Raw genomic sequence first — 24,086 nt, forward strand, 5'->3', positions numbered from 1 at the left:
ACCCCTTCTTGCAGTCCAGCCCCGCCCCATCACACTCCCCAGTTTCCAGCTCTCTGCCTTCCTGTGTTTGCTTTTCCTGGTACTGTCTGCGAGAACATGACTTGTATTTCTGTACTGCGAGATCTGAAACACTGCTTTGTATTAAGGATAAGAGTTACATGTGGAAAAAGAAGCAGCTGTTCGGCCTAAAGGAAGATAAAGTAGGAAATAAGCATTACAACCTACATGTTTTAGACTACATCAGAAATACTCTGCACAGAGTTTTATGTATTTCAAAAGTAGGTTGCAATTATCCCACTTAAGGGAATAATCTTTTAAGTAGCTATGGATAAACGTTACTGAGCTGTGAAGGATTCACTGAACATGTAGCTTGTAATGGCTGAGTGAGGACATTTTCAGCCACTCACATTTATACGAATACCTGACTAAAAGTTCTAGAGGTGTAATAAGAAGGTGCGACAGAACAAGTATCATGACTGGGCTGACAAGGTTCCCAAGACAGCTGAGAACAGTTCCCCATGAAAGGTCACACTGCTGAAATGCCATAGCTTTTCTGCATGGCCTGAGCTTTTGAGCATCAGGAAACCCACCATCTATTTTTACAGCCGCATAACACAAAGGGGAATGTGGTTCTGCACTGCATGCACTTCATGAGGTATGGTTGGATGTCGCAAATTGCTGAACTCTTCCTGTTTCAACATTGTCCAAATTAATGAGAAAACTGTAAAGAATATTCACTCTTGTTTGTCAGACCTGTGAAATTATTGATTTGGACAAACATCTCAAGGACTCTGTCTTAATAAGAAACCAGCAGCAGATGAACCAGATGCTCTGCAGCAAAATCCACATTCAATTGCTAATGTCAATGATTTGTGAAGGAAACTTTGGAGGAAAAACCCAAACCAACAAAAAGGGGGAAAAGCTTTCTGCTGAATTATAAGTATGCACTGGCAAAATACACGATTTGAAAGTATTGTGCCAAGGCTCCTAACATCATAATGTTTCAGCATATTTGATTGATTTTTTTCTGCAACAACTTCCACTCATAATAGAATAATCAACAACTGGTTTTGAATATGGAGAAGGTATTTTTGCTAGAATATTTCTGTCAGAAGTACTTCAGCTCAAAGCCATGGTTCCTCTACTGAGAAAATGAGTTTTACTAATAAATATTGAAATAGATACTAACATCTTGTTAGCTGACTTAATACTAAGTCCTGTGAAAAAATAATGAAAAATTGTCTCATTTGCTAACGGTAATGAGAAATGGCTGATGAGGTTGGAGCCGATGCATACAAGGGTCAGAGATCATGCTGAAAAGTCTCCAAACAAATAAAACCCCCAAACAACTTATTTCCTGCTGCTTTTTAATTTAAAAAGCTATGAAAATACACTTACTGATTTGAATAATGGGACTGACTCTCCAGTTAAGTGATATATGGGGTTTTTTTCGTTGTAGATTATAATTATTCTATTATAGCATTAACCATGATGTGCTGTCATGAATGAGTGGTTTAGATGAAGTTGCTTAAAGAATCACTATCAAAGGTATGAGCAAAGTACTTTTTATAGGAATTTGTGGGGGTGCGACTTCACAAAGTGGTGGCGAGGTTCACTCTATTACTACATAGTTAAATCATGCAGAGGAATAAAATTTAAAATTAAGCTGGAATGATTTACACAGAGCCTAAAGATGTAAAACGGTAAGGTAGACACACACACCACCACCCCCACACCACCCCCCATTGAGCGATGAGGTTGAGTGGACCCCCTTGCTTTCTAAATTCTTAATAGAGCTTAGGTGAGGCTAGATCCAACCTTAGTCTCAGACTTGGTCAACGGGTTCTATCTAAACAACATCTAAGGTTTGTTCAGAGTTCAAGGTTGACCACAGGACTCTAGCAGCACTTAATCATTGCCAATTTATTATTTGAAAAGTGAGTCAAACAAGATTTACTACAATCACAATAGTAAATTATGAATCTGAGATGTGATCAGCTTTCAGCAGCAGTCCCCCAGTACTGCAGGCTTATGAGTTCACGAGCTCTGAGAGGCATCCTACTCAGAGGGAGATGCTGTTTACAGTCTGCTGCAGTCAGAAGAGTTCAAAGTGTCTAACTTAGAATGCTTCTTTATTGGGTTAGAGATGATTGGCTTTAGTCATCAGTAATTTTCCATACTGCCCCAATCCAGGTTGATAATTAGTGAAATTTTTCAAAATTCCAGTGATGGTGATACCAGTGATACGCAGTTTAATGTATAACCCTAGTATATATAAAGCCTTAGTATAATTATTAGATTGAGACCAAGAAGTCCTTGTATCAGTATAATTATTAGATTGTGATCAAGAAGACCTGATATTGTATGGATGAGATTTATGATCTAACTTGAAAGGAACATCTAGGATGAAAGGAAAGAACTGATTGAATCTTATGAAAACCTACCAGGTTTTGCCAAAAAAACACTGTGAGAAGACTGAGATGACCAGGTCAAGAAGTATCTAGAAATGGATTTGGGTTGGTGGTCACAAAAGCAGCACTTCGACTCAATTCAGATGAAAGCTACACATGTGCAAAGGAGGAAGGGACTAATGTAAATGAATTCCAGGAAATAATTGAATAGGTGTGGATTTGGGGGGGGAAATGCATATGTATGATTATACAGAATATAAGGAACATGTATTCAAGGATAAGGTGGGCTTGTTAAGAGGAGATATCCCCCACTCCCCAGCACTGTAATAAAGAATACCTGCTTCATAAACTTCAGAGCAAGCCTTAGAAAGTTTCTTCAACTGATTTTTCAGTAACAACGGTAGTACCATACCACTTGGATTCAGATAGTGTTCCCAGACTTGTTATGGTTCAGATAAGGAATGTCCCAAAGCTGTCAGGTGTTGGTTTGGTTCATCTAAGGAATGTTTCTGGTACAGCCAGTGCAGTTTCCCACCTCAGCTGTGCGAGAGTTGCTGGTACTGTCAAGGGATGCTTAGACACCCAACTCATTACACAGACGCTAAGGCCTAATGGGGATTCCTGATTGTAGAGTGGCCCAGGGGAGATGATGAGATGCACCACCACATGTGCTTTTATTTTAAGACATCTTAGGATACCAAAAAGAATTTTCAGTCTTAGTACTCATTGAACTAAACTCGTTTTGCAATAATGCCTATTTTATGCCACTTTAAAATAAAAGTTATAAATAAAATGTCAATGTTTATTTGCATTGTATTACACTCCAGTATGTTTTCAAACTTCACAATTTTAAAGGTTCTAATCCTTTTACTGCCAGTGGAAGTCTGTATTCTGATGCCATGAAGGAGGCTAGGAACTAGAAGTACTGGCAAAGGGTGACCAGCCCAGACCAAATCATCTTGTCATGCAGCAGGACACATGGTTAGATTTTTAAGTGTGCAACTTACTATTATTCATATAATTTTCTGTGTTGCAGGTAAGAAGAATTTGGTTGACTGATATGAACAAAGCTGGTATCATTTTTCCAACTTAAGGCGAAAGAATTATACTTAGAAATTCAGCATGTGAGAGCAAATGAAAGCAGTCACTTTGGCTGCAACACCACCTGGACTGTCATCCTTCAAAACAGTATCTCCAAACCAAAAACTCAGTACTGTTCTGATTTTTTCAGTTCTGATACCAAAAAATCAGATATAAAACTCTCTAATACTCATTTTTACAAAGCAGGCATTCTTTATTTTTGGCACTGGACGCACAGGGGATAAGTTCCACCCAAATTGCATGCTGATTTCACTGTTTGTCTGTGGCCGTTCTATACATATTAATGACATTTCTGAGAAAATATTAGCGTACTCATTACAATTCCAAGAACTACTTACCATATCTACACACTTACTATGCATGTGTAGTCTAATGGGTTGGGGGTCCTCTGGTGGTCATTTGGGCCATCTTCATCCTCTTCTTCATTATCTTCCTCTTCTTCTCAACCTTCTCATGACCTTCTCTTCTTCTGGCTGTGTTTCAGCACTCTTGGCTTATGTCTTGGTTTCAGACCGGTTCTTGTCTACTAGTAGCTAAAGTACACAATGCAGTGTTGTACAGCTCAGCAATGTTGTAGATAGCTTAGCTGCAACATTTACAGTTAAGCACACTGGTAAAATTCCTCTGGTATCAATCCCTCCTTTTCTTTTGATGATTTGTATAAAACAAATTATCATCTCTTTGACAATTACTCTATTTTAAACTACTCAATTATATCTGTACCTCCAACACAATTCTGTCATATAATTACAGCGTTGAATCACAACACAAGAGAAACAGCAGATTCCCAGTATTAGAATAATTAGGATGAACAAATTCTTTAACCAGGACAAATTAGGTAGCCATGAGATGAGTCTGTTCCAAATATCTTTGAATCCCCAATCAGTGTCATCTTTACTTGTTTCACATAAAATTTTATTTTGTTCCCAAACGTTCTGTAAATTAGTATAAATTCTGCCATTCTGATCCATATACATATAACAACTTGTATTAATAACTGTACAAACACCTCCCTGTGAGGCTAACAATAAATCAAGAGTCATTCGGTTCTGTAGAGCCACCTTTGATAAACTGGATACTTTGACTTTAATGCCTGTATTGCATCCATGGTCCTGTCTTCAATATTTTCTATTACCGCTGGTTTATTCACTATTTTCTTCTGTAGTTCACCTAGGTTCTCAACTGCTAACCATGGAAGAAACCATCTAGCAAAGCTATGGAAGGCTGTGGGTTTGTCTGCAATAGCATTTTGGCTTCTTGTCATTCATTTGAAAAAGGTTCTGACCCAATTATCTTGGGTATATAGTGGATCTACTGTTGTGAGATTAGGAGCTAAGGCTCCCAGGGTACATGCTCCTTGCCAGTTGAGGGATAATGTTTTATGAGCTGTATCTCCACATAGCCAGTAGCAACCACTTCCTGCTGGGACTGAGAGACCAAAATAATTTGTTCTGTCCACGTGGCTTAATGTAGGTCTCCAAAATTACCTGGTTCTATCACACCCGGGGAAGCTATCTATAAAGGTTTTGTAGTTTCTGTTATTTGTATGATTACCACACTTGTCATCCCCAAATTTTAATTCACTAGCACTTACAGAATCATTGCCTGGTCCGAATAGACAAAGGGCCATCTAGCAACATTGTAACTTGTATTTCCCTATTGTCTTTCTTTTGAAAGTTATTCAGCCACCATGGTTTCTTAGGGTGTCCTTTGCCATATTTTGGATTGTTAATTTGAGGTTCATTGACTGGTATGGGCACCCCTATTAAAGGCAGGTCTTGCCCCCTCCCTGAAGTTGGCAGTTGGGTACTCTAACTCTTAACAGAGCATTCAGTAAGGCCTGAACCCATACATCATTTCAAAGGGGCTTATTTTAATTTTTCCTCTGGGCTGTACTCTAAATCTTAACAGAGCATTCAGTAAGGCCTGAACCCAATTTAAATCTATTTCTTGACATATTTTTCCAAGTTGTAGTTGTAGTGTATAATTCATTCTTTCTACCATTCCACTCGATTGTGGGTGGTATAGGACATGAAGTTCCCAAGTAGTTCTTAAAAATTTGGTTACTTGCTCTACAATTTTTGCAACATGGTGTGGTCCCCTGTCTGATGATAAGCTTTGCGGGTCTCCAAATCAAGGAACAATTTCTTTTAATAATACTTTAACTACTAGCCTAGCTTTACTGGTGCAACTGGGAAAGGCTTCTGGCCACCCAGAAAAGGTATCCACTAAAACCAGTGGATGCCTGTAATTTTCCTTTCAGGGTAGCACAGTAAAATTGATTTACCAGCAGTCCCCAGGAGAATGTCCTTGCCTGGTAACTCCAAATTGAATTCAGTTTTCTGTCTTTGGTTTGTTTCTTTGGCATATTTCACATAGTTTGGTGATTGACGTCAAGACGTTCCACACATTTTTACTCAAAACTGATCTTGGTAAATATTTAACTAAATTTTCAGTTCCCCAGTGTGTCTGTAAGTCTTTTCTCCAGGTCAATTCAGTCATTATTGGTTGTGGAAGAACAATTCTATTATCTTCATTAATGGCCCACCTATTTTCTTTTATTGTGGCCCTTAGGGTCATTGTGGAGATTTTAAGGGAACCAAGACTATCAAGGATGGATTACTTTCTTCTTCTGCAGACTGTGCTGCTAGGTCTGTCTGCTTTCTGATTTCCCCTGTCTATCATGTTGAACATAAACCGTGATTCTTTGTCCCAAAGTAAATTTTTGATCTGTCTGGATAATCAGAACAGTGGCAGTCATGGCTTTCAAACATCCAGGCCAGCCTTTGCTCATGTTGTCCTGTTATTTAGAAAAACATCCCGCAGGCCTCTTGAAGAAGCCCAATCTCTGCATCCATACCCCCATTGCAAAGGCTTTTCTCTCATAAACAAACAAGTCAAAAGGTTTCTCTAGGTCTGGAAGCCCAAGAGCCAGAGTCTTCATGAGGGACTGTTTAGCTGCTTCGAAGGCTGCCCTTTCTTCTGCATTCCACTCCAAATGTGATCCCATTGAGCTGTTCAAGAGTCCACATAAAGGTTTTACTAATAGCCCATAGTCAGTCATCCATAATCAGCACCATTCCAGCATTCCCAGAAACAGTGTCAGTTCATGAGCAGTCTGTGGTTCTGGGAGTTGGCAAACTGCTTCTTTTCACCTGACATTGAGAGCTTGTTGTCCTTGGGAAATACGAAACCCCAGGTACTTCTTGATCCACTTTTCAACCTGGGCTTTGTTTCTTGACACTCAATACCCGGCTAGCCTGGCTTGGCCTGGTCTCTCTCCAGCCCAGACCAGGGAATCACTGCATCCTCCACTTCTGTTAGGATCTCCCCTTTCTCTTTTTTCTCTTTTCCATCCTCCTGTAAAGACAGTACTAGCACACAGACATAGTTACCTTCAGGAATCATCATTTTAACATCTTCACCCTCAAGTTCAGCTGTTGCTTGTAAAGGTCTGGGGGCTCCTGGCAAATACAAAACCTGACGAGGTACCCATTGTTTCCCTATTATAGATGATACTGGTTTGAAAAACAAGGCTTCTTCGGCTTTCCCTGTTGCACCAACAATTCCAATACTATTGTTTACTGAATACATTGCCCTGGTATCCACCAAAAACTCAATTATTCCCTGATCTTCCCCCAGCCTATATACTCAGCATGACGTCATATGGTATGGAACATCCCTTTGGCTAGTTCAGGCCAGCTGTCCTGGCTGTGTCCCCTCCCAGTTTCCTGTTCCCCTCCAGCATTCTTGCTGGCAGGGCCCGAGAAACTGAGAAGTCCCTGACTTTATATCATCATCACTGTTCTCACACCAAATCCTAAAATCAATTATATTCCAGCTGAAACTAGGACAGCATGCCCCCCTTATTCCATACCATCTATGTCATGCTACACTTTCCAATACAACCTCATTAACCAGCACCACCATTCCCATCCTTTGATATAACACACAGATGTCATTCCCCTGGTCTGTGGAACACCCCTGTAAAAACATCTATCTACAGATGTCATTTAGTCAATGATTTTGGGCTCCATCTGTGATGGTGGTCAATCAGAAGTGGAGAGGTGGTGCGTTGTATGGGGTTACTGGGCACCAAAGCCAACTCAGGTTGGGTCACCGCTACACTGGCACTGCTTCTGGTAAGGCTTGTCCTCCACTGGTTCAGGTGGTTCCTGTCACACTGGAGTTCCAGCCTGTCCAGTCCAGCAGCACAGACACAGCAGCGATGCCCTGGCCATCTGCCAGCACAGGCATGTCACCATGGCTGTTATCAGAATGTTGCCGGGCACTGCACAGTGAGGTGATAAGTGGTACAGCAAGCAGCTAAAGCAAAAAGCAGCCACTAACGAGTGCTAAGCCTCTGCAGCAAGCGAGCCCCATGGCAAGCACAGAAGCCACACAGAAACCTGATGATTAAAGCAAAAGAACAGTAACAGCTATAAAATTCAAACTAGCACATTCCATTCAAATCTGTCGTTATCTCAAACCCTTTGTGCCCCTCGCCGGGCTACAAAAATGACTGTCATGGTTTAATCCCAGCTGGCGAGTAAGCACCACGCAGCCACTCCTCACTCCCCCTGCAACGGGATGGGGAGAGGACTGGAAAAGAAAAAGTAAGAAAACTCGTGGGTTGAGATAAATACAGTTTATTAGGTAAAGCAAAAGCCACATGTGAAAGCAAAGCAAAACAAGGAATTCACTCACCACTTCCCATGGACAGGCAGGTTCTCGGCCATCCCCAGGGAAGCCGGGCTCCATCACGCATGACGGTTACTTGGGAAGGGAAACGCCATAATGTTGAATCTCCCCCCCTTTCTTTTCTCCCCCTGGTTTTCAATTCTAAACACCTCCATCATATATCACAAGATGAACAACACCTCATTGGAGGTCTCTCGTTCTGACAAATTTTCTCATCCTCTCTAATGACCGCACTAAAGGATCACTGGTGCCAAATTAATTCCACACTCTTTCTGCCACCCAGGATGATTCCGTAAGGTGAAAAACATATTCAGTGTATATCACCTCGCCCCATTTTCCTTCCCTTCTTAAAAATAACATCAATTATAACAAAGTATCATAATCTAAAGTTCCATTATTTGTCTACCTGCAGCTGTTTTTTAACTTATGAAGTGGCCACCACTGATTATCATATTTAATCAAGTCCACTCACCAGGCACTATCTCCCAGTGGTCCTGCAGTTGTTCTCCATTGTTGTATGATACACTCCAAAGGGGTTTTCCTTACTATATCATTCTCTACCTTAGACACGTTGGATCCCATTCTATCTTAGACTATTATGTCCAACCCAGATTCACAAATACGGATATCACAAATAACAACACAACAGCCAAGTAACACAAATGCAAGATAAGTAACAGAATGCAGGCACAGACTCAGACCAAGACTGTAATACAAGTACCTGTGTCACTCACCCAAACGCAGGCACCGACTCAAACAGACAACAGTCTAATTCAAGTGCACGTCACAAATGAGAGTCTAATTCGGGTACCAGTGTCACGCAATCACAGGCACAGACTCTACTGAATTCAGAGATGCATCTAAACCACCCCATGAGATGTCTTACGACACCAGGAATGCATCTTGACTTATAAGTAGGACGTCAAATCAAAATTCAAAATCAAAAGAATGCCTTTATCTTACTAGTGAAGTTCTGCTCATGAGACCAGTGGAACCAGGATGGGGGTGTCCCCAGGAAATCCTTACAGTGCCAGCCAGCTGTCCCTTGATCCCATACTTGGTCTGAGCTCAGAAGCAGGATCCCATCCTCACAGCCAATTTGATACTGAAAAATCTGTAATACGCATTTTTGAGTTTCAGAAAGCAGGCATTCTTTATTTTTGGTGTCAGATGGGCGGGGGATAAGTTCCACCCAACTTGCATGCCAACTTTTTTCACTGTCTTTATATGGCCGATCTATACATATTAATGACATTTCTGAGAAATTATTAGCATACTCATTACAATTCCAAGAACTACTTATATCTACACGCTTACTATGCATATGTGGTCTAATGGGTTGGGGGTCCTCTGGTGGTCATTTGGGCCATCTTCATCCTCTTCTTCATCATCTTCCTCTTCTTCTCAACCTTCTCATGACCTTCTCTTCTGGCTCTGTTTCAGCACTCTTGGCTTACGTCTTGGTTTTGGACTGGTTCTTGTCTACTAGTAGCTAAAGTACACAATGCAGCGTTGTACAGCTCAGCAATGTTGTGGATACATATACTGCAACATTTACAATTAAGCACACTGGTAACCCCCCCCCAGCATCAGTTCCAGGTGATACTATCCAGCTGAAGATGATACTCTATGAACTCCAGTTTATCAGATCAATACGTACGATGATGGCAATTCAACTACTGTATGAGAAAAGAAAATTTCACATCTAATGGGTAGAATGGAGTTGTGTTTGTGCCTCAGAGTCAGGCACTAAAACAGAAAGGTCCATTTCTGCAGTTTCTCCGTTACATGTGAAATTATTTGGCTTTAGAGGAATGAAACTTTTGTGTCCTGAATGTATTCAATTTGCTTGCCCTGCTTCTACAAACTTTGGCAGGAAGGCAGTGGAAACTCTTCCCAGTGAATTAATGAATTTTCTATCCAGTGCCTATGAACTATCTTCTTCAGACAGGTATTTTAGAGATTTAAAAACATCTTCCCTTTACGTAGAGCTACATGCTGTGACTCACAGCAGGATGGACCTCAAAGCATAGAAAAAATATGGGTTTTTTTCTCTAGAAATACCAGGGACCTACCTGAACAGTTCCAGTAGTATGTCCTGCCAGAAAAATAGCAAGTAGCAGGTCTCTTAGCAGACAAATAAATAAATAAATAAATAAGCTGAATTTTACCATTTTGATTTCCTTCTCCTCCACATACTTATTCATATATACTGATATTAAAAGTGTATCATAGATTTTTAGTTTAATATAAACTTACAAAATTGATATGTAAAATTTTATACAGTTTTCTAAAAATCCCTTTTGAAGAAGAAATACTTCCGTAATCCAATGTTGTCTGGAAAACAGATACTATTTTTCATAAGTGACTGAAAAAATGCTGCCCTGAAATGACAACTGGATGCAGAATCTGTTCTCAGATCTCTTTCTTACCGCTTTGGTGCTTTTTCCCAGTCTGCAAATGGTGGTGATAATCTTCCTTTGTTAATATACACTTGAAGATTCCAAGATAAAAATACTATCTAGACACTACTGGTTGTCAGCTAAGTCCCTCGTCTTATTTCAGAGTAAGTTTAAAAAGAATTGAAATTGAATGAATCCAGAGGGACCTTGAGAGGTTGAGAGGGGAACCTCATGAAGTCCAACAAGGCCAAGTGCAAGGTCCTGCATGTGGGTTGGGGCAATCCCCAGTATCAATACAAGCTGGGTGGAGAATGGATCGAGAGTCACTCTAAGGAGAAGGACTTGAGGGTACTAGTGGGTGAAAAGCTCAGCATGGCCCAACAATGAGCTCTTGCAGCCCAGAAAGCCAGCTGAATCCTGAGCTGCATCAAAAGAAGCGTGGCCAGCGCATCGAGGGAGGTGATTCTGCCCCTCTACTCTGCTCTGGTGAGACTCCACCTGGAGTGCTGTGTCCAGCTCTGGAGTCCACAGTGCAGCAAAGACGTGGACCTGTTGGGGTGGGACCAGAGAAGGGCCACAAAAATGATCAGGGGATGGAACACCTCTCTTAGGAGGAATGGCTGAGAGAGTTGGGGTGGTTCAGCACAGAGAAGAGAAGGCTCCAGGAAGACCTTACTGTGGCCTTTCAATACTTAAAGGGGGCTTATAGGAAAGATGGGGACCAGCTTTTTAGTAGGGCCTGTAGTGATAGGACAAGGCGTAATGGTTTAAACTAAAAGATGGTAGATTTAGGTTAGTTATAAAGAAGAAATTCTTCACTATGAGGGTGGTTAGACACTGGAACAGGTTGCCCAGAGAAGTTGTGGATGCCCCATCCCTGGAAGCGTTCAAGAACAGGCTGCTCTGAACAACCTGGTCTAGTGGAAGGTGTCCCTGCCCATGGCAGGGAGGTTGGAACTGGATGACCTTTAATGGTCCCTTCCAATCCAAAGCATTCTATATGATTCTATGAAAGCAGAGAAAAACTATCCCATCTTTGATTTAATCAATTTTAAGGGGAGAAGGGAAACTTCATTATAAAACACTCATATAGTTGCTAATATGACTCTTCCAACTAATACTGCTATGCTAAATACAATAACCCTAACTTTTTTCATGTGCTTGCTATAATACAGATAAAAAGCAGATGCAGAAATCTCACAGCTGTTTCAGTTTAGCCATGCCAGTTTATACAGACAAATGCCATCCAGAGGCAGGAAGTTTGAAAGGGTTTCAGCTGCTTACATGGACTATGTAGAGTACATCTCTTAATCTCAATAGGTAGGATTTTAAGATTTCTAGATCAAGTTTCATCTGTGTAAAACAACTACTACTAGGGAAATTTTATGCTACAAAAATATTTTTATAATTTTCTGGGTAGGGGTATAAAACTGGTCTCATGCTTTGTGAAAAACAGATCTTGGTAAATGTATTTTACATAATTTTTGAGATTACCGATGTAGTGCATTAGGGATTACTGCATAGAATTAAGTTTGTTTTCTATAAGATCGTCTTAAAAAAACAGTCGTCTTAAAAAAACCCCAAGCAAATTCTAAGACATACACAAAAAAGAGAGCAGCTACCTGATAAATCCGAATGGAATGATGACGGAAAAGGGGTGAAACCAATCTCTAGCTTTTGGGAAGAACTGTGGATTTGTCAGAGTTTAAATGAAGTCTATGAAATGCTACAAAGTTAACATTTTCCAATTTGTATTTGAAAGGTAGTTCAAGTTAAACTAAGGTGTGAATCTGAATTGTATTAGATATTTCAAAAATCCTCCTTCCATGTGCAGTTTTATTCCAAAATAAGATGTGCTGAAATAACTGTAGACGTAGGCAAAAAATACACTCTTGCTTTCAGATTTCATTTTAATCACCTACTCTGATGAGAAACAGTTCTCAGAACTGAGATTTTGGCCACATGCAGAACTTGGAAAGCCTCTCTGCATGAATTCCTACAATGAGTAAAATTCCTACCATTATGAGAACCAGAAAAATATCCTGACCTGGAGCACAGATCTGGGCAAAACCTGAGAAAATAAGAGTATTATCAGCAGTCAGCCTGAACAGGCAGTCTACTGTGAGTAGTAGTAGAAGACTGGCATTTAAAGATTATGCCTTTTGATTAATTCACAAGAGGAAGAATAGTCATGTTGGAAAAGACACATTTGTTTCCTGTTTCCTGCATCACCCATCTATACAAAACATTGGAATTTTGATCGTACAGTAGTGCACATGTAGTTATCATGTACGGAAACAACCTTATGCAGCAAAAGCTATACAAATATACTGGGTTTTAGTGGCATTCTAGTACTGCATGTGAAAGAACATTCAGAAGAAAAATGCTTTATTTCTATTTGGATCTCTTCACCAGATCGACACATGCCTTTTCATCACTCATATACTGAAAAATTACGTTAAACATAGAAATTCACCATCTTAAATGAATAAAAAGTAGCATACTGAACATAACTTGAATGCTTTGATGAGAACCAAAGGTGCTAATTATGGTTAAATGATGGCAGTATTTTAAACATTTGTACCATTCACTTTTCTCAAAGTCTCATAAAGATGTCAGAAGTTCCCTAAATTCAAACTGCATTATACGATGATTATTTGAATTTTGGACATTTTTTTTCCCTAAAGACTGCTAGGTTTTTTATTTTGAGATCAGTACATAATTGCAGAATTATGAAAGCCTGACTTAAAAAAAAAGAACAAAGACTGTGTTGCTTAGCATCCTCCAAATGCATTAATGCATGAGTTGGTATGCAAGTAGCCTACACTGAAACATCTAGTCATTTGACAACCAAACTCAGCTGAGAGATGTCCACTGAAAAGAGTATCACTGGACCATACGGCCATCCTGCCACCACATGGGAGGTTCTTCCCTGAACAATGTACCAATCAGTCATTCTTCATTTAAGACTGTTGAGCAAGTCAGGTGAGTAACAGTTACAACACCACATAAGGAATAACTGGCAACTGAGAAAAATATTCTGACAAGTGAGAAAAGCAGTTTGAGATACAGACAAATAGTATGACAGATATAAACCTCTGAGATTAGCTGATTTTGCTGGCAGTGATGTGAATTCATTGAGATTTTCATGTGCCCATAGAAGGTTTCTCAGGCAAAGCTTTTTGTAGACTATCTTAGTTGTAATTAGGTTGGTAATAATATATGTGATATTCTATGTGCTGTTTGGCCAATACAAAGTTGGCCAAAATTCATATGATCTACTGAGCAATTCCAGACATTGTTTGCTACAGCATTTACTGAGAAATTGGCAGCTAGGCTTTCCTGGCAGAAAAGCAGTTTGTTCTTAATTGCATCTTGGTAGAAGTCAAGCATTGTTCCTTTCTATTAAAAAGGAATAGAAAAACAAAGACATTTTTCATGCTTGTTCTCCTGTTTGAATTAGTAATGCTAGTCTCACTCTTTAATCACATTCCACCCAATCCTGTCCAGTGTATTTGTAACTGAGCAAAGCATTGCTGGTTCCCTCTAATCATCAGGTTTGGCAATGACAGGAAGAAAGTCTGTTAGGTACTTTCCCTTTGAAGAAGATACATGATTATGGAAACCATCAGTGAAGTAGCTCAAAGATACTGTAATATACATAAAAAATAATCACAGAACAATGATTCCACCAACCGTAGACCTGCACTAACTACAGATATTCTGAGCAAGGCAGCAGTGATGTAATGGACATTCAAAGACATCCTGCAGTTACTAAAGAATAACTCCATTATTACAGAAAGGTAACAAAAAGTATTCTTCCAAGCTTTTTACCAATTAAGAATGATTAACTCAGTTCAGGAAAGCACCTTTCATTCTCACAGAATTACTGAGTTCCTGAGGCTGGAAGGGCTCTCTGGAGATCACCCCGTGCAACTCCAACCCACCCAAACAAGGTCAACTACAGCAGGTTACTCAAGCCATGTTTTGAACATAGCCAAGAACAGAGACTCCACAACTTCTCTGGGCAACCAATTCCAGGAGTCAACCACCCTCACAGTAAAACAAAGGGGTTTTTTCTTAGGACTAAATGAAATTTCATGTGTTTCAATTTGTGCCCATTGTCTCTTGTCCTGTCACTGGACACCATCGAGAAGAGTCTGGCTGTCTTGTTTATACTCTGCCATCTGGTACTTATTCACATTGATAATAAGACTCCCGAGCTGGGGAGCCCAGCACTGGACACAGCATTCCAGATGTGGCCTCACCAGTGCTGATCAGAGAGGGCAAAGATCACCTTCCTCAACCTGTTGATGATGCTCTTGCTAGTGCAGCTCAGGGGGCTGTTGGCCGCCTTCTAGCAAGGGCACATTGCTTGTCCATGTTAAACCTGCTAAACAAGATCCCCAGGTTCTCTTCTGCCAGCCAGCTTTCCAGCGCAGTTGGCCTCCAGCACGTACTTGTGCATGGTGTTATTCCTGCCCAGGTGCAGAACTTTGCACTTCCCTTTGCCCAACAGTATGAGATGCCTGTCAGTCCATTTCTCCAGTCTTTTGAGGTCACTCTCTGCATCACAGCACATACACTCTAAGGTATCAGCCAGTCCTCAGAGTTCTTTATCATCTGCAAACTTGCTGAAGTTGCCCAACATTCCACTGTCCAGGTCACTAATGAAAATATAATGACAATGTAACAGAACTGGACCCGATACTGACCCTGGGGTACTATGGACTCATTGCCAGCTGGATTTTGTGCCACTGATTCCGGCCCTTTCAGCAGGGCAGTTCAACCAGCTTCCAATGCACCTGATTGCCCACTCATCTAACCTGTACTTCATCAGTTGGTCTATGAGGATGTTACGGTACACACTCACAAAAGCCATGCTAAAGCCAAAATAAACGCTATTTAGCTGCTCTTTCCCTTGTTCGTGGAGCCAGTCATTTCATTGCAGAAGGCCATCAGGTGCTCAGGCATAACTTTCTCTATCTAACTATATCTCTATCTAACTAACAAATCCACACCCACAGCTCCTAATCAGCTTCTTGTCCTTAAAATGTTTAAAAACAGCTTCCAGGATGACATGTGCTGTCACTTTCCCTGGGATTGTGGTGAGGCTGACTGGCCTGTAGTTTTACAGATGCTCCTTCTGGCCCATCTGGAATCTAGGGGTGATACTCACCTCCTTCAAACACTACAACCTTTCAAAGATAGCTAATGATGGTCTCACAGTGGCTAGATTCCTCAACACTCAGGAGCATCCCATAAGTCCCATGGACCTGTGTGTGTACATTTTGTTTAACCTGATTATCCTCTACCAATCCTTGCTTCAGAATTTCTCACTGGTCTCAGGGGCTTGGGATTTTCAGAGGCAAGTTTTACCACTGCCCAAGGAGTAGCTGAATCTGAAGTTATTTTTTTCTTTTCACAAATTTCTTAAAACTTAGAAATATTTGATTTTCTATCAGATAGGTGTGCCCTGCTTTTACCTTACCTCATTTGATTTCTATTCCCCACCCCTGGAAGCATAGCAAGCATCACGCTGATGTCCACCTCTGACAAACCACCCACTGTGTACTCTGAAGTTGACTTCTTTTAAGGAAAAATATTTTTCTCCTGATCATCTAAAACAGGGTTTACTGTAACTTCCTTCTGAACGGACAGTATTTTGCTACTGACATTTGCAATTAACATTTCCCAGTAAATGCTTTTCAAACCTTGCAGAAAGATCTGGAAACAGTCTTAGACAAAATGTTAATAGTTGCTTTTGTTTAAAGACTTTATGTAGGTAACATGGAATTTAAGTTTCATGATGTCTGCAAGTGCAACGTACTGCTGTTATTTTTCAGAATCTAAAAAGAAAAGGGAACAATGCAGTTTTAAGGGAGGCTTATTTTCTAAACACAGGAGAAACTCAGCTGATTAATGAAACAGAAAAAGTACGTTGTTGTAAGGGCAAGCAAATGCTCCGTATTCTGAGATTTGTCCTGTACCTCCAAAACCCCCACTTCTTGTTTTCAGAAAGGTTTGCTTATTTGCCCTCACGAACACATATTATTGATGGATGGATAGTTTATCATTTGCCTTCACAGTATCTGAAAACTGTGCTCACCAGGGGACCCCTATGAATTGCAAAGTTCCATGACTGCCTGATTTCTGGAGCAACTTTGAGAGAAATGAAAATAATTTTGACTACACAATGGGTGCTGATAAATCAGCTATCTTCCAAGTACAGTTTCCATCTTTTTACACATTAAGAATACAGTTTTTTAAGTAGTAATTCTCCTCTTCCAGAAAGGTGTTAATGCATATTTTTGAGAATTTAATGCAATGACTGTAGAGCTGTTCTCCCAAGCACCCAATCAACTCTGGATAACTCTGCAACTGCAAATCTTTCTGAAATCATGGTTAGAGCACCAGGTCTGGAGCTCAGTCAAAATCTCTTGTGTGGACTTTCAGGAGACTGATGTTGAGATACCCAGCTGAGAGAAGCTGAAGGTTTTCTGCACTGCAGCTATGGAATGCCTTGGTCTTTGCTAGTTAATGTGACATCATTGTCATACAAGCAAGGTAAAGGTACAATGAAAGTATTTACTGAATGTAAGTGCACTGATACAGTTACTGTAAAGTTTAAAAACAGGTGAGCAAAATTGGAAAGAACCTCCTACATGTTTTAATCCACCTTGGTCAAAGCTAAGTATTTCTTTTGGCCTACAGCAACCTGTAAGATGTTAATGGAGTTCTGTTAAACATTGATTAGAATGAAGATAATGTTTGGTCACTTGTTCATCAATTCCCTTTTCTGCATGTCTACCCATTCTATTTAACTTTTTTTTTTCCCCAATAGCTCTGTTTTTTATTATAGGAGAGGGAGTGGCTCATACATAGTTTTAAATTTTGAACAGTTCAGCTAAAATAGAGTCATTGTTTGCTTCTGGCATTTTAATGGCAGCTAGTGTGAACCAAGGCTTTCAGCATTTTGTGCATTTTGTTGCTATTCTTCTGATATCCAAGTTTATTTATTTATTCGGATTACTTTCCAAGTGAGTTTTGTACTGTTGCAGGGACTGAGAATTACTCAATTTAAACAGTGTTTTGCTTCTGTTTTGTGTTTGGGAAGCAGACCAGTGTTGGAAGAACGGTTCGCCGGAGTCAAGAAGACGCTCAATATGAGTTATGCATCTTGCTCAACTTTATCAGTTTCTAACACTACTTGTATAGAACCGATACACATGCATATTCGTAAAGCAGAAATATAATTGGTTAGTGGTCTCTAAACGCGCGCGGTTCTCACACCCCTAATGATCATGACTAAAATAAGCATTCTATCCATGTAGCTAATTGTGTTGCTGTGCTGCAGCCTTGTAGTTTGTTACTCCCTATTTTCCCATACTGGTCCCCATCTTTCTTGGCCCTGCACCTGCTTTCCCAGCAGCTGTAGCTTGTTACAGCCACGGCCTGTTGGCACAACATAATTACTTGGTCTCAGGACTCAAGAATAGCTCAGGGCTACCTTTCTTGTTAACTTCAGCACAGCAGCTTCAGTACAATTCTGATTACAGGCCTGTTCTAATACCAGGCCAGGACTGTGCAGATCTTCAGAGATTCTAAGGCCACGCTTCTGCAGCCATTCTTCTGCAGACCAGTAGTTCGGAATATCATATGTACTATTAAAGGCTTTACCTGTAGGAGGATATCCCAGTCAGTTGTGACATTACAGAACTTCTGTATTTCAAATTCTAGAGCTCATTTTTCTGGTAACCTCCACTGAGAGATGCAAAAAGAAAGGAGAAGAATATTCAAAGCAGTAACAACTTCTGCATCTCTGCTATCTGTCTTTGGATGAGATGTACTAGTCAAAACACAGGAAAACCTTACGTAAGTTCTTATAAATAGAATAATTTTACCAGAGTTTAATGTTGCACAATATATAACAAAAGGTCTTGAATTCTGCAGTTAAACTTCTCTGAAGTTAGGCTAACTAAAAGCTACCACGATTGCTGAAAGGATTTAAGGTTGATCTTAAATCTTGTACTTTTGGAACATGGATTAAATTTTGAAAAAGAATAAGAGTGCATTGATTATAATTTTGAAATAAGCAGTACCTGAAACACACGCATAGGCGTTTTAAATTAATCTCTGACAATTGCTTGGAATACTTAAAATTCTGTAACATATTAAGCACTAATGAAAGAAGCACTATCCAGACTTATCTATGGAGATTCCATAACAACTGACCTACTTGCTCAGGGAAGTATCACAAATTTGCAATCTTTTTCAGCCCAGATAGCAGATAAGCCAGTCCTTTCTCAGTTCAGGTTTGGGGTATGGAAAGTCTTAAAAACTGAAATATTAATGTCTGAAACGTTCAATCTTTCAGTGCCAAGATATGGAGTTCTTTACCATCTAAGAAAGACTGCAGTTAGATCCTTAACAGTGATCATCCACATGCATAGTGCTCAGTCTCGTTTTCTCCAGTCAATTTAAAAAGAACTTGAACTGTAACTCCAGGTACAATCAATTTGATCAGGAGATTCCCAGTCAAGTTATAACAAAACCGTTCACAACTTAGCCTACTACAGTCCTTTTCTGCTATCAAATTTCGTAACCAGAATACATGGACATGTGGTTTTGTTGAACAATCTGCACATATTTCTGAGAAACAGAATGCACGCATTATTTTGACTCAGGGTGTCCCATGCAAAGAGCTATCACAGATGATTAACTGAAGGAATTGCTGCTTAGGATGAGGCAACTTGGAAGGACAATTACATGCTGGAAGGCTGGCAACAGAAGACTCTTGCAATCAAGATATTTCTGATGCTTGTTGGACAAGAAGCCAAAGATGTGTCCTCAGGCAAACTACCTCCATTATTAACACCAAAATCACACCCTTAACACCCCAGCCCACAAAGAGACCCTTCCTCAATGAACACGTGTAGTTAATCAGTAAGACTGCACAACCATTATGTAGATTACCATCCAGTCAACGTTAAGAGGGTTGGAACTTAAATTAATATTCACGCGGTCATGTACAAATCTGCCTGTGGACACCGCCAAGGTGTGCCAGCCCACCTGGTGCCCACGCCTGCACAGCTTCGTAGCGAAGGCCCTGTCTCCTGCTCTTAACGACTCGGCCTTCGATTCTGCACACTGGGTAACGAACTCATTTTTGAGACAATTCTTGTTTCAACACAGGGTGCCGTTCCCTAGGGTAATCAAACTGCTTCTTATTAAACTCGGCTACCAAAAGAGCACTTAAACGGGAAATCTATTTTTTCTCTTCCGTTTCTGGTGGGCGTGCCGCGATTTGCAGGCAGAACACACGGCGGACTGCATGCCGAACCAGCCACCGGACCCAGCCTGCCCCGGCACGGGGGCATGTGCCCGGACCTTGGCACTCGGGTGTCAGCTGCGACCCCCGCCGCTCAGCTGCGGGAGCGGGAAGCGGGGCTCGAGGGGCGCGGGCCGCCCCGCCCCGCGCGCGGTGGCGCCCCCCGACCGACCGCCGCCGCCGCCGTCCCCGCGGCGGGGCCTGCCTGCGGCGCCCGGGCCTGCCCCCTGCCCTGCCCCGTCACTACAGGCGGGCACCGGGCCCGCTGCCCCCGCAGGGCTCGCCCCCCGCCGGCCCCCGGCACCCCCCCCCGGCAGCCCGGCAGGGCGGGCACGCGGCCCTCCACGGCCTGGCCGCGCGCGCGGCCCCGCGCCCCCTTTTCTAGGCGGGGCCGATGCCCCGCGCTGGTCCCGCCCCCGCCACAGCGGCCCGGCCGGCTCCTCAAGGAGCGGGGCGCTTCCCCTCGCGGCCGAGCCGGGAGCGCGGCCGGCGGAGGCGGGCCTGCACGGGGCGGGGACGCCCTCTCTCCCGGGAGTCGCAGCCCGCGGCGGCCCAACGGCGGCCAGCCCAGAGACTCCTCCAGGGAGCAGTGGAGTTCGCCCCTAGAGCGCCCGCGCGGTAGGACGCTCTGGCAGGCGCCGCGCGCTTCTCTCTGTCGTCAGGCCCGCCTCTCCGGCTGTGTGTGGCACTGCCGGGAGCGGAGCGCTCGAGCAGGCTCCGCCATGATGAACAGCGGAGGGATCGGGGTGCCGCTGGGCTTCCCCTTGGGCCCCACGTCTGTCATCCAGGTCACGAACCTGTCCTCGGCAGTGACCAGCGAGCAGATGCGGACTCTCTTCGGCTTCCTAGGAGATATCGAGGAGCTGCGCCTCTATCCCCCGGAGTAAGTGGGGCCTGCGCCGACCTCTGGAGCGATAGAGACTTGGGAGGAGGAGGAGGCCTAGAGGGGCCGGGAGGGTGGAGGGACGAGGCAGAAGGCCCTACGTGCCATTTTGAGTGTGGGCACCGGAGCCTTCCGCACGGGGAGCGGTTCACGTTGTCCCACCCCTTTGTGAGGCAGGAGCGGCCGGGAAAGGAGCTTCACCCGCACTTAAGATGGCGGCCGCAGCTCGGAGGGGGGAGGCAGCCGCGATATCTCCGGAGCGGCGGGTTTTAGTGTTCTCGTGGCGGCGGCCGGGGTTGCGGCCGCCCGCTGTAGGCTGCGGGCACTGAGCCACCGCCAGAGGCCTGGCGAGAAGCGTGCGGCTAGGCTGCCCCGGAGCGCTCCCCCGGCGCGGATCGCCCCCGCCCCCCCCCCCCCCCCCCCTTTTTCCTGCAAACCCTCTTTCTGATGCCCGCCTTTCTCTTCGCTCGGACCGAGCTGGGGGGTGCGTGTGTGCTGGGCTAGAGAGCCCCAGGCCCGGCCCCCGCCCCCGCCCGGCTGGCTGCCAGGGCGCTGCGTGCCGGCGGGACCAGCTTCCCCCCCTCCCCCGCTCGAAGGGCGCTGTTCTCCGGGAAGGGCCCGCGCGAAGAGAAGCCAAAATAGCTTTTTACAGAGGGACGGCACCTGCCCTGCCTTGTGCTCAGAAATGCCCTTGATAAGACGTGTGCAGTAAATGAGAGTTAGTAACGGACGTGACACGTTTCTCTAAACCGTAGCCCGTCTCATTATGTCAGCTGCACGGTGCACTCACATGGGAGATACTGAGGTTTGCAAAATAACAGTATTTTTTTTCCCCAAGCAGAAAACCATCAACACAACAGGGGAGAAGAATAATTTTTTCTTAATGCATCTGTTTTACTAGGAAATGAATGGCAGACGTTTCCTTTCAAACCATTTATCTTTTCTTTTTTCTCATGAAAATTAAGTAGAAATAGCAGAAAGGGGCAGGAGTCATTCGCATCCAGATACTTAATTTTAATACAAAGAAGTCATTCAGATGAATAAAATTTAATTTAAAAAAATAGCAATAAAGTTGGTATTTATCCTTTTTTTGTTACTGCGTTACATCTGAGTAAGTTTCAATGATGACCATTCAGAAAAATCAAATACGATTTATTAGGTAATTAAAAGTATATGTAATAGGCATCCATTCATTTAGAGATATGTTTAAAACAGCCTTACTGAGTTTTAAAGACTCTTTAATAGATTTATGGTGATTTTTATACATTTTTCTGGGGGTTTACTTTGGACTGGTTCCACACTTGCTGCTTAATACACTTAAGTGTTCTCCTGACCGAATATTTTTTTTGTTGTAGCTGTTGCTCTCATTTTTCACTGTTACATAATAGATGTTAAAGCAGATAGATACTTTTTTGACACTCGTATGCAAATAACATTTGTGCCTAAGTATAAATTTTTGCCAGTGTCCATATACACATATAATACTAAAATCCAGTGCCATAGTAGGGTTTGACTTGGAAATGTCAAGGTTATAATGTGGTAAACATCCATTCTATATTGTTAGTTTAGTTTTCAGAGATAAGACACAGGATTGCGATTACTCATTTTACTCTTGTTTTATTTACAGTTTCTATGCAATAACTTCTAAGAAATATGGATTTCCATGTCTAATAGTTATAGACATTTGACCTGGCTTTCAAATTATTATCTTGAAAAATAATTTTTTACTTTAATGCCCTTCTTGTGAAACAGAAGAAGACAGGCTTCCTATTGACTATATTTCCTGTATACTTACTATATTTATTGAAAATAAATGTATTTGAATAATATTTCGATAAAATCAGAGAGTAGCGTTTCGTTGGTGAGTGCATGGGAAGCAAAGGTGTCGCAAGCAAAAACATGTTATAATAGATGTCTGCAATTGGTTAACATTATTTTCTACTACTGTTTTTTCCTTAAGTATTTAATGATTTAATGCCTAGATGTTTTTAAAAACAATTCTCTTAATTAAAAGGGAAATTTGCTTTTTACATTAGAGTCAACATCAGATAAAAAATCATGTCATTTCAGTTCTAGCTTTAAAAATAATTCCAAGAAATCCAAACTTTTGATGTATTGTACAGCATGAATTCTGTTACCTTTGTGCAACAGTGGAAACTCACTTTTCAGTCCAGTTTCTACGTGAACAATATAATTCAGTAAGTTGAATTAGTGGACTACAGGTCTCATGGATGTTGACTACTGAATAATAAATATTAGTATGCTTTTTGTAAGTGATTTCATGTTGAGGATTAAGAGGAAGTGACATAGTAGCTTTCAGTCATCTGAGTGTGTGTTACTAAATTAAGTAAAAGCTTTCACTGTGACCGGGACCCCATTTGCTAGCCTTTGTTCAGAAATTACAGAAATGGATAAAAAATTAAAGCAAATATTTCTTGTTTCAAGAATAATATGTGGTGTAATACTAAAAGAGTATTATCCTGACTTTTTAATAGATTAAGCAATGAGGTGAAATAGTTACATGTTGCATTGTGTAGAATTGCAACCTGTTTTCTCTCTAATTTTGTATTGCAAATATTCAGCTTACAAAATACTTCTGATTAGCCAAGCATGAGTTTGTAGAGAAGAGTGATGTTGTGTTCTTTTCTGTATGCATCATTTAATGTATTAAAAATATAGGCATTCATGTTAAGAAATTTACTATAATATTTGTATATCTATTGCCTTTGCTGGGCATAGATTGTATTTCTAATAGATGTGAACTTCCAGTTCTTTTGGTAATGCACAGCAGCAACAAAATATAGATGCAGATGTATGCATACACACACGCTTTTTAAAGCACATAGACTCCATTTTCTCTATGATCTTTCTAAGTTAAAGCATAAGTTATCCTTCATCTCTTCCAAGTCAGTCATGTCTGTCAGCCTTCTACTTTCTCCCTTAATCTGCTGAAGTCTAATTCATAAAATCTGATTATTAAAAAAATTTGACTATTTAATACAATGAAACTACTTTTGTTAATTAAAAGGAAATAGAATCATTAGTTTCAAGGACGACCTGAAACTAAACGATATGACCTTGGACTCTTGACAGGCTTGATGGTGTTACTGCTTCTCTGGGGAGCCTGCCCCAGTGACTGACCACCATCACAGTGAAGAACCTTTTCCTGATCTCCAGTCTGAACTTCCCCTGATGCAGCTTCATTCCATCTCCTCGTGTCCTATCGCTGGTCACCAGGGAGAGGAGATCGGCACCTC

General features: G+C 41.8%; 1 protein-coding gene and 1 long non-coding RNA gene across 3 annotated transcripts in view; one reads left to right on the forward strand and one right to left on the reverse strand.

The window, feature by feature from the left end:
• Positions 1–1,897: 1,897 nt before the first annotated feature.
• Positions 1,898–20,224, reverse strand: LOC308056909. Its single transcript, XR_013925016.1, has 2 exons — positions 19,688–20,224; positions 1,898–9,705 (listed from the first exon to the last, which is right to left on the reverse strand). It is a non-coding gene; the product is annotated as an uncharacterized lncRNA (long non-coding RNA).
• A 261-nt stretch (positions 20,225–20,485) lies between these two features.
• The window catches only part of SREK1 (splicing regulatory glutamic acid and lysine rich protein 1), a 40,049-nt gene continuing 36,448 nt past the window's right edge, over positions 20,486–24,086 (forward strand). For both annotated transcript variants that reach the window (XR_013925014.1, XM_080372825.1), the window contains exon 1: positions 20,486–20,829. Coding sequence is in view for 1 of the 2 variants with exons in the window: in XM_080372825.1 (XP_080228951.1) it covers positions 20,669–20,829 (161 nt within the window). In the remaining variant the exon portion in view is untranslated. The remainder of the gene's footprint in view (positions 20,830–24,086) is intronic.

The sequence above is a fragment of the Falco punctatus genome (assembly GCF_963210335.1).
Source record: "Falco punctatus genome assembly, chromosome: Z".
Taxonomy (NCBI): Eukaryota; Metazoa; Chordata; class Aves; order Falconiformes; family Falconidae; genus Falco; species Falco punctatus.